This window comes from Palaemon carinicauda, chromosome 11 (assembly GCF_036898095.1).
Source record: "Palaemon carinicauda isolate YSFRI2023 chromosome 11, ASM3689809v2, whole genome shotgun sequence".
Classification (NCBI taxonomy): domain Eukaryota; kingdom Metazoa; phylum Arthropoda; class Malacostraca; order Decapoda; family Palaemonidae; genus Palaemon; species Palaemon carinicauda.
The window spans coordinates 134526806-134539305 of NC_090735.1; the positions used below are offsets into that span (position 1 = coordinate 134526806).

General features: G+C 30.9%; 1 protein-coding gene across 1 annotated transcript in view; it reads right to left on the bottom strand.

Moving 5' to 3' along the window:
• The window catches only part of LOC137649490 (S-antigen protein-like), an 18363-nt gene extending 8654 nt beyond the window's left edge, over positions 1 to 9709 (bottom strand). Inside the window, exon 1 of the mRNA XM_068382474.1 lies at positions 9524 to 9709. Within this exon, the coding sequence (XP_068238575.1) occupies positions 9524 to 9709 (186 nt within the window). The remainder of the gene's footprint in view (positions 1 to 9523) is intronic.
• Positions 9710 to 12500: the final 2791 nt, after the last annotated feature.

Consider the following 12500-nt stretch of genomic DNA (forward strand, 5'->3'; position numbering starts at 1 on the left):
ATATGTAAAGAATAGGCCAGACTATTCGGTATATGTGAAGGCAAAGGGAAATGAGCCGTAACCAGAGAGAATGAATCACAATAGTACTGCCTGGAGAGTTAACGTACCCAATAACTCTCTAATGGTAGTATCTCAACGGATGGTTGGTGCCCTGGCCAACCTACTACCTACCAATACATTAAAAAGTTTATTTCATAATATACATTATGATGATAACTCAATAATAATAATAATTATTATTATTATTATTATTATTATTATTATTATTATTATTACTTGCTAAGCTACAACCCTGGTTGGAAAAGCAGAATGCTTTAAGCCCAGGGGCTCCAACAGGGAAAATAGCCCAGTGAGGAATATTTTATACTGACTCCTGAGAAACCGTAGGTATGAAAACAAGCGAAGAGCACAATGAAATAATAACAGAATTTTAAATACAGTTTTTAAAATGTTAAATTTAACTAACCATAAATAGGTCTGACAAACAAGTTTTAGCAAATATTAAATACAAATTGAATAGGAACTAAATAAAAAACTCACACTTATAAGATAAAAGTACAGTATTTCCACTTGATATGCTAATCTAGTCCCAGTTGTTACTTGCAACTTGCGACCATTTCAATTGTACCAAAGGGTCGCAGCCACTTGAATGTCATGTTTCTATACTACCTCCAAACCCCTATCCTTACTTCTGGTATTTTTGGCATTTCAGGCTTTTTAGCTATGATAAGCAGCTCTTCTAGGAGCAGGCCATTTCAAAATCAAACCATTGTTCTCTAGTCTTGGATAGTGCCATAGCCTCTGTCCCTTGGTCTTCTGTTGTCTTGGGTTAGAGTTCTCTTACTTGATGGTACACACAAGCACGCTAATCTATCATCCCTTATTTCCTTATCTCACTGGGTTATTTTCCCTGTTGGAGCCCTTGGGCTTATGGCATCTTGCTTTTCCATCTAGGGTTGCAGCTTTGCAAGTTATAATAACAACAACAAAAACAACAACAACAACAACAATAATAATGATAATAATAATAATAATAATAATAATAATAATAATAAATATAATAACGGTAGTAGTAATACTAATAAGCCAATGGAGATTGCAATCTTGATAGTTAATCGGTTTAACGAGTTCACTTCTGGAATATGGAATTATCTGATTTCAACTTTATTTCCGAATTATAAAACCTGTACTTTTTATTGAAGGAACACTTACGGTAATTTTATTACATCGATTCAACCTGCTTTGGGATCTAGTTTCGCTTAGTTTTTGCTGAATAGAATAATAGAAAACAACAGTAATGTCGAGTACAAAAACGAAAATAGTAAAGCTAATACACTTAGCAAGATACCTAATGGATATTAAATAATTATAAAACGAATTAAATAAAATATCAACTGAATGGGATATCAAATAATTAAAAAGTGAATTAAATAAAACATCAACTGAATGGGAAATTGAATAATTAATCAAACATTAACTGAATGGGATATTAAATATCTACAAACCAAATTAAATAAAATATCAATTGAATGGGATAATAAATAATTAAAAACAAATTTTAAAAAATATCAACTGAATGGGATATTAAACAATTAAAAACCGAATTAAATGAAATATCAACTGAATGGGATATTAAATAATTAAAACCGAATTAAATAAAATATCAACTGAATGGGATATTAAATAATTAAAACCGAATTAAATAAAATATCAACTGAATGGAATATTGGATAATTAAAAACCGAATTAAATGAAATATCAACTGAATGAGATATTAAATAATTAAAAACCGAATTAAATAAAATATCAACTGAATGGGATATTAAATAATTAAAAACCGAATTAAACAAAATATCAACTGAATGGGATATTAAATAATTAAAATCCGAATAAAATAAGATATCAACTGAATGGGATATTAAATCATTAAAAACCGAATTAAAAAAATATCAACTGAATGGGATATCAAATAATTAAAAACCGAATTAAATAAAATATCAACTGAATGGGATATCAAATAATTAAAAAGTTAATTAAATAAAATATCAACTGAATGGCATATTAAATAATCAAAAAGCGAATTAAATAGAATAACTGAATGAAGCTATACAACCGGAATAAAATCATCCTCCGACGAATAAATAATAAACTCGAGTTTACGAAAGGTAAATATAATTATTCTTATGATTCCTTAAATATTAATGTAGAGCTCCGGTAACTTTCCCTATACAGTTCCTAGAATAGCAAATTAAAACCGATGCATCACACCAAGGTAAACATGTAGAGGTTTTCAGACATATTCAAGAGACCATATCTAAGATATCGGCAACCACACATCTCTTTCTATACAATAAAGAACAAGTGTTTGGTTATGAATACAAACAAACAAACAAACAAACACACACACACACACACACACATATATATATATATACATATATATATAAATATATATATATATATAAATATATATATATATATATATATATATATATATATATATATATATGTGTGTGTGTGTGTGTGTGTGTGTATAATCTTTCCTGTCACGCTAACCTCTCCCCTGTCCTTCGGATAGGGGGGAAAGGGATAGTCATACCCTTGTTAGAGGGAAGGGGGTGCGTGTGTGTGTGCCTATGTAATGAAAATTTTAACCATCATTTTTGACAGGTCGCGTACACTAGTGTATGTAATAAAACGCAGGCCAGTGGGGGAAAGGAAATACGGAAAAAATACAAGATAAATTTAAGAACACTAATAATATCAAAAGAAATCTTTCATGTATAAACTATAAAAACTTCAATAAAACAAAAGGGGAAGAGAAACAAGATAGAATAGTGTCCACTAGAGTACCCTCAAGCAAGAGGATTCCGCGCGGTTTTAGTGTAATGGCTTATAGAAACTACGATGCTGCTAGAGGAAAATTCCCTCGTGTGAAGACATGCCTCCTAACGAGCAGAATTATTTCCGTACGGAAAAAAACCGGCTTGCGTGAAGCGAGTCTTAGTTCAAAACTACTATATTCTCGTTTTGAACCAAATGAACATTCTGCGTGCAACTTTAAACGTACATATGTTCATCACAATTGTTCAGTGGCCACTTTCCTCTTGGTAAGGGTAGAAGGACACTACAAAATCAAACCATTGTTCTCTAGTCCTGGGTAGTGCCATAACCTCTGTACCATGGTCTTCCACTGTCTTGGGTTAGAGTTCTCTTGCTTGAGGGTACACTCGGGCACAATATTCTATCTTATTTCTCTTCCTCTTGTTTTGTTAAAGTTTTTATAAGTTATATAAGAGATATTTATTTTAATGTTACTGTTCTTAAAATATTTCCTTTTCCTTTTTTCCTTTCCTCACTGGGCTATTTTCCCTATCAGAGCCCCCTGGGCATAATCATAGCATCCTGTTTTTCCAACTATGGTTGTAGCTTAGCAAGTAATGATAATAATAATAATGATCATAAAAATAATAAAAATAACAACAACAACAACAACAACAACAACAACAACAACAATAATAATAATAATAATAATAATAATAATAATAATAATAATAATAATAACTCGTCAACGTTTTTATTGATTTTTGTCTTGAAAATCGTCAGTTTAACAGCAAGTATTTGTTCCTTGACTAAGAAGAATGAAGAACACACAAGACAAGAACAAATTTTCCAGAACAGAATAGTTGCATTAACAGAAATTGAACAATTCCAGAGCACTGAGTATGCAAACCTCCTCCTGATACAGAGACTTACCAAGGGAACAAAGGATATTGCTGAAGACTGTACAATTTAAGGTCACTTGTCTCATTCCATAAATGCTCTTATGATAAAGGTACACATGCAAAAGATATATTGTAAAATTAATCAATAAGAATCTCTATCACATATTCTATATATATATATATATATATATATATATATATATATATATATATATATATATATATATATATATATATATATATATGTATATATATATATATATATATATATATATATATATATATATATACTGTATATTTACATTACATACATTACATATATATCTATATATCTATCTATATATATATATATATATGCATATATATATATATATATATATATATATATATATTTACATTTCATATATGTGATGTGCGTACGAGTATATATACATAAATAAATACACTTGAGAGAGAGAGAGAGAGAGAGAGAGAGAGAGAGAGAGAGAGAGAGAGAGAGAGAGAGAGAGAGAGAGAGAGGGAGAGAGTACATCGTTTCGAGTCTGGCTAGGTAAGCATTGAGGACGACGTTCAATTTACAGAAAATCCTTGAGGAGTAGCTGTGACCCACTTTAAGGTCTGGACTTTACTAAGACACCGAGTAGACACACCGAGAAAAAAAAAATCCTTACGTTTCTCACATTTTCAAGATAGGTTAAAGTTATCCTTCGATAAAGATAAAATTAACAGTAATCCTAATAATCTTAATCTTAAATTGCTTGTAACAATAACACGTGAAAGATATTTTTTAATGAAAAAGAAAAAAAAATTCAAGATAGGATATACCTGTATGCTAGTATAAATATAATTTAGGTTAACCCTAAATTTTACTTTTAATTTAAATTTTTTGTAACAAAAATATATGAGAAATACTTTTGAATGAAAAAGAAAGAAACAAGCAGGAATTCTAAATGAAAAATCCTAAATTTTTCCTTTAATCTTGAATTGCTGGTAACAACAACGTATGAAAAAAAAAAAAAAAACTTTTGAATGAAAAAGAAACAAGCAGGAATTTTAGATAAAAAAAAATCCTAAATTTTAATTTTAATCTTAAATTACTTATAACAATAATAAATGAGAAATCCTTTTGAATGAAAAAGAAACATGCAGGAATTTTAGATAAAAAAAATCCTCAATCTTAATTTGAATCTTAAATTACTTATAACAATAATAAATGAGAAATACTTTTGAATGATAAAGAAACAAGAAAGAATTTTAGATAAAAAATCATAAATTTTACTTTTAATCTTAAATTGCTTGTAACAATATATGTGAAATACTTTTGAAAGAAAAATAAACTAGCATGAATTTTAGATAAAAAATCCTAAAATTTACTTTGAATCTTAAATTATTTATAACAATAATAAATGAGAAATACTTTTGAATGATAAAGAAACAAGAAAGAATTTTAGATAAGTCCTAAATTTTACTTTTAATCTTAAATTGCTTGAAACAATAAAATAAGACAAATATTTCTTAATGAAAAAAGAAACAAATAAACAGAAATCTTAAATAAACGATGAAAACCAAAGCTTAGACGTAAAAGAAAGCGCATATCGTCATGCTAGGATACCCTTGCATTGGCAAGGGCAGACTCGGGTCCTGCAAGATTCAACTTCCTGTTTAGCAAAGAAAAAAACATGAAACTTTCAACAGAACGGTGATGGGTGGCAGAGATACCCATAAAAATAGTTTTTTTTATTTATAGCACAATTAACTACGTCTAAAAAGTTCCCTTTGGTTAGTTATAGCACAAATAACTACGTCCAAAAAGTTCCTTTTTTAATAGTAGCACAAATAACTACATCTAAAAAGTTCCTTTTTGTCATTCATAGCACAGATAACTATATCTAGAAAGTTCCTTTTTGTAATTAATAGCAAAAATATTTACAAATGAAAATTTCCTTTTTGTTATCAATAGCACAAATAACTACAATTATTTCCTTTCCTCACTGGGCTATTTTCCCTATTGGAGCCCCTGGGCTTATAGTATTCGGCTTTACCAACTTGGGTTGTACCTTAGTAAGTAATAATAATAATAACTATGTTTACTTTATTGAGTATAAAATTAATTGAGCATAAACGACTGTATATTTATATATATATATATATATATATATATATATATATATATATATATATATATATATATATATATATATATATAATATAGTTTATATATACATATATATAGTATATATATATATATATATATATATATATATATATATATATACTGTATATATATATATATATATATATATATATATATATATATATATATATATATATATATTGAGAGAGAGAGAGAGAGAGAGAGAGAGAGAGAGAGAGAGAGAGAGAGAGAGAGAGAGAGAGAGAGAGAGAGAGAGAGAGATAAAACTGGCACCCCTAATACATGACATACACATATATTTATTTACAAACACGCAAGTCGTCCAGCTACAAAACGTACAATTGAATAATACACCAGAACTTAGCATGCCATCCTCAAAAAAAAAAAAAAAAAAAAAAAAAAAAAAAAAAAAAAAAAAAAAAAAAATCACTACACACCTGACATGATTAACAAATTCCAGCCGACAAGTACAACGGTAACGAACAGACGAAATCAAACAAATCTGGCTGTTAATTAATTCTTCGAGTAATAATACCCCTTATCGAATTGCAGGTCACGTCATTATGCACTAACATTATTATAGTCCCGATTAGTCACGCAATTTTTCATTATGCACTAGTTGCTGTTTTTAAAGTATTTTATTTTTCCTTGTTTCCTTTCCTCACTCGGCTATTTTTCCTTTTTGGGGCCCCTGGACTTATAGCATCCTGCTTTTCCAACTAGGGTTGTAGCTTAGATAATAATAATAATAATAATAATAATAGTAATAATAATAACAACAACAACAATAATAATAATAATAATAATAATAATAATAATAATAACAATAATAATAATAATAATAATAACAATAATAATAATAATAATAATAACAAAAATAATAATAATAATAATAATAATAATAATAATAATAATAATACTGTATCTTGACCTGAACGATATAATGTGGAATTCTTATCAATAGTTTTCGTTTCCTTTTTTAATGTGAAATATCTGCGACGAGGATTTGTTACCGAACAAAAAAAATAATGAGTAATTGCTTCTAGGAGGGGACTCAGAGCAGTAATTCTTCTCTGGGTATTACAATGTCAGTTAAATCTTCGGTTGTTTTTTTACCGAGGAAGTAATTGAAAATGAAATACATAAATTTATGGATTAGCGAAAGAACGAAAAATATGTCGGTCCTTGAGAAAATTAGGAATTACTGAAAATGAATATATGTTCTTATTTCATTATGAATAATAATGTGAACGATGATAAAATAAAACTGTAGAATATCTTTTTATTGATTGTCATATTTTTTCATAAAGACCATCTTTCTAAAATAGGAATTATTGAAAAGAACTAAATGTTCTAATTTCGTTATGAATAATAATGAGAAGGGCGATGAACAGATAAAACTATAGTATATCTTTAAATTAAATGTTATTTTTTTTATAAAGATTATCTTTCTAAAATAGGAATTAGTTAAAATAACTAAATGCTCTTATTTCATTATGAATAATAATGTGAAGGGTGATGAACAGATAAAACTATGGTACATTTTTAAATTGATTGTTATTTTTTTCATGGAAACCATCCTTCTAAATTAGGAATTATTGAAACTAACTATATGTGTTATTTCTTTCATAAAGATTATCCTTCTAAAATAGGAATTAGTGAAACTAACTATATGTGTTATTTTTTTCATAAAGATTATCCTTCTAAAATAGGTATTAGTGAAACTAACTATATGTGTTATTTTTTTCATAAAGATTATCCATCTAAAATAGGAATTGGTGAAAATAACTATATGTTCTTATTTCCTTATGAATAATGATGTGAAGGGTGATGAACAGATAAAACTATGGTACATTTTTGAATTTATTGTTATTTTTTTCATAAAGACCATCCTTCTAAAATAGGAATTAGTGAAACTAACTATATGTGTTATTTTTTTCATAAAGACCATCCTTCTAAAATAGGAATTAGTGAAACTAACTATATGTGTTATTTTTTTCATAAAGACCATCCTTCTAAAATAGGAATTAGTGAAAATAACTAAGTTCTTATTTCCTTATGAATAATGATGTGAAGGGTGATGAACAGATAAAACTATGGTATATTTTTGAATTTATTGTTATTTTTTTTCATGAGGACCATCCTTCTAAAATAGGAATTAGTGAAACTAACTATATGTCCTTATTTCATTATGAATAATAATGTGAAGGGCGATGAACAGATACAACTATAGTATATCTTTAAATTGATTTTTTTTTCATAAAGATTATCCTTCTGAAATAGGAATTAGTGAAAATATCTATATGCTCTTATTTCATTATGAATGATAAATGTTAATGGTGATAATTAAAATCATAATATATCTTTAAATTGATTGTTATTTTTTTTCATAAAGATCATCTTTCTAAAATAGGAATTAGTTAAAATAAATATAAGCCCTTATTTCATTATGAATAATAATGTGAAGGCTGATGAACAGATAAAACAATAGTGTATCTTTAAATTGATTGTTATTTTTTTTCATAAAGGCCATCCTTCTAAAATACCTTTTCAATTTCAACCTTGAATGATATCAATTTGGCTACAGTCAAAGAATAAAGAAATATAAGATATTAGAGGGAAGGTGAATATACACTGGACCTATAATTAGTATAAAATAAAACACAAAACTTAAAAGTAACAAAAATAGATACGTTTTTGCTCAAATAGTTGTTATACGGTGTCCTCATTCTGTACATCAGGCTTTGTCACTCCCTGTTCAAAAATTTAAAGCCCACTCATGAATATCAGAGGCAAAGGACAGTGACATTGCCCCATTAAGCAGCACATTACTCTAGAAAGGCCTAGAGACTGACCATATCACATATGATCAGCGCCCAAGACCCCTCTCCACCCAAAACTACAACTAAGGAGGGCGAGGCAATGGCTGCTGATGACTCAGCAGATAGACCTATAAGCTCCCCGAAACCCCCCCCCCTCCTTAGATCACAAGGATGGTGAGGTTGTAGCGACCAAAGGAACTAACTAGTTTGAGCTGGACTCGAACCCCAGTCTGGCAATCACCAGGCAAGGGCGCTACCACCTAATGACTTTCAGGTTTTCTTCCTGATGTACGACATGCTATTACCAAAAATGAAAGGTCAAACAGACGAATGCTCCATGGCATCCACTTCATGGACATCAGGCAATAAGACGGCAACTAAAATCGAGAAAAAGCTTCATGGGCATAGAAGAGTCCTGAACATCTAAACCCAGCTGCCTACTGATTGATGAAGTGATGGAGGGAGAGTGACTGTAATTCAACCAATGAGGCACTACCTGACCCAAGCGAACACCTTCCTGGGGGAGCATTCATTAAAGGATAGAGGCAAGGGACAGTGTCATTGTCCTATCGAGCAGGACAATGCCCTAGAGACTGACCATATAATACATATGATCAGCGCCGTAGCCCCCCCCCCTCTCCCTGAGCTAGGACCGAGGAGGGCAGGCAATGGCGGCTGATGACTCAATAAATAGACCTAAAGGTTCCCCCAAACTCCCATCTTTAGCTCACAAGGATGGTTAGGTTGCAGCGACCAAAGAAACTAATGAGTCTGAGCGGGACTCGAACCCCAGTCTGGCGTTCACCAGTCAGGGACGTTACCACCTCGGCCACCACAACCTTAAATCGAGCAAGATCCAAGGTCGGGCAAACAGGAGATGGACCTCGGAAGTGGTGATATGTCACCAACGCTGATGGCCCCTGGGATGACCCTGTGGTGAATCGCCCCAGACCATGGACCACATCCTCCGTTGCTTCCCACTGGGACCTGCATGATCTGATGTACATCTACAGAAACCAAATGACGACGCCATCCATTGGATACTCGAGTCGTGTGATAAGCTATGGATGAACGTCACCTGATCAAGCACCTTATTCTAGTACACTTTCTGGGAAAAAATGACAAACTTCAATCAATAAGTAAATTAATTATCACTTTATGAGGCTGGTATAAACCCTATCCTCTTTTTACCATCATCATAACCATTATTATTATTATTATTATTATCATTATTATTATTATTATTACAAGAAAAAGCAGGGTGCTATAAGCCTAAGGCCTCCAACATAGAAAAATAGTCCAGTGACTTCAACAAAGCCTCAGGTCTATTCCCTGTAGATTCAAAGTACTTGAACAGGTAATGCCAGTACATCTTTTCATAATTTCATAAGGCCTCCTGTCTCTACAATAGAGTTTTCTTCCACTCCTTCTGGTTTGTTCTGACAAAAAGGCACAGATTATCTTTTCAACGGCCTTCGTATGGAAAATAATACATTTTAAAGGTTTAAAGGCCACTCATGAATTGCATAATCAAGGAATAGAGACACTACCCTGGCTAGCAGGACGATGCCATAGAGACTGACCCTATATACATATAATCAGTACCCAAGCACCTCTCCACCGAAACTGGGACCAGGAAAGGCCAGGCAATGGCTGCTGATGAGTCAGCAAGTAGACCTACAGGCTACCGCAAACCCTCCATCCTTAGCTTACAAGGTTGGTGAGGTTGCAGACTGTACAAGAAACTTTTGAGCTTGAGCGGGACTTGAACCCCAGTCAGGCGATCGTCAGACAGGGACGTTACCAAAAGGACATTACAATCCTTTGTATATTCTGGCAAACAGTCGTAAAATGTAATGGGAAATTCTTAACATAATCGGATATGCCTCTTTAAGACGAGAATAGCCACTATTATAATGCACTCCTGCTTTCTAAATTACAATTGAAAGGCTGCTCATGAATGGCAAATGCAAGGAATAGAGATAATCCCCTGGCTAGCAGAACAATGCCCTAGAGACTGACCATATATACATTCTATAATTAGCGCCCAAGCCCCTCTCCACCCAAACTGGAACTAGGGAGGGCCAGGCAATGGCTGCTGATGAGTCAGCAAGTAGACCTATAAGCTATCCCAAACCCTCTATCCTTTGCTCACAAGGATGGTGATGGGGTTTTGGGGAGCCTAAAGGTCTATCTGCTGAGTCATCAGCAGCCATTGCCTTACCCTTCTTGGTCCTAGCTTGGGTGGAGAGGGGGCTTGGGCGCTGATCATATGCATATATGGTCAGTCTCTAGGGCACTGGTCTGCTCAATAGGGCACTGTGACTGTCCCTTGCCTCTGCTATTCATGAGCGACCTTTCAACTTTTAAAAGACAACAGTGATTACAGGATACGGATGGAAGGTCATGATTAACCATGCGACCTTCTCAAAATAAAGAAATACAGGCTGACGTAATTTCTGATTAACCGTGCGACCTTCTCAAAATAAAGAAATAATAATAATAATAATAATAATAATAATAATAATAATAATAATAATAATAATAATCTTTATTTCAGCAAAAGCCATATACAGAGTTACAATAAGGATACAATGATCTTACACATTGGACATCGGTAAAAAACAGAAATGAGATATGCAATAATATCAGTGATATATTACAAACATCAATTAGCAGGTTGACCATAGAGTTACTAAGGTCTGGGTAATATAATCAGAATAGAATTAGCGCTTAATAATGATGATAACATACATATCAGCAAGCAAAAAGAGAGGGAGAAAAAAAAATGGCGATGACAATGATAATTATTTTGGAACACAAATTGCTTGGAAAAAAAAAAAAATGCTAGCTGACACAATTTCCTCTGAATATAAAGTAGGCTACTACATTAAAGAAATGGTTGAGGAGGTATTTTTTTCAATTAAATATTTTTTTATTAAGAGGTAAAATGCCAAAATTTATCTGTTACTTCAGGTAAATTTCTTCTGAATATACAGTACTGCAACAAACGAATGGTTGAAGAGGCATTTTTTAAAGTTTTTTTTCTATTAAGAGGTTAAATATAAAAATTTATCTGTTACATAAGGGATGAAATGTGATAAAATGTACTAATTTTTTTTATTAAGAAGTTAAATGGCAAAATTCAACTGTTACATGAGGAATTTTTTTTTTTGATAGTCTCTGTCTTTGGTAATGGTAACACCCCCCCCCCACCCCCACCCCGTCAAAATAAGTACACGCATATAATAAAATACTCAATTTATACCATGAATGATTATAAAAACTGATAATTATGGACGAGTTTTGTCTGCAATTTCTATTCTGCCGAGGAAGATGAATCTTGATATATATTTGTTCTATATGTACAAACATACCTACAAATATATTAATATAAATATGAACTAATATATATAACAAAATATACTATAAATATAATATATCTAATATGATATAATATATTCAATAATAATAAAAACCTCTCGCCACTAATTAACAATTAAGATTATTTTCCCACCAGGAAACAGATAAAATCTTCCTCACTGGGCTATTTTCCCTGCTAGAGCCCTTGGGCTTATAGCATCCTGCTTTCCCAACTAGGGTTGTAGCTTAGCAAGTAATAATAATTACAATAATAATGATAATAATAATAATAATAATAATAATAATCATATGAATAATAATAATAATAATAATAATAATAATAATAATAATAATAATAATAATAAGGATAATGATAATAATAATAATAATAATAATAATATTAATAATAATAATAATAATAATAATAACAATAAT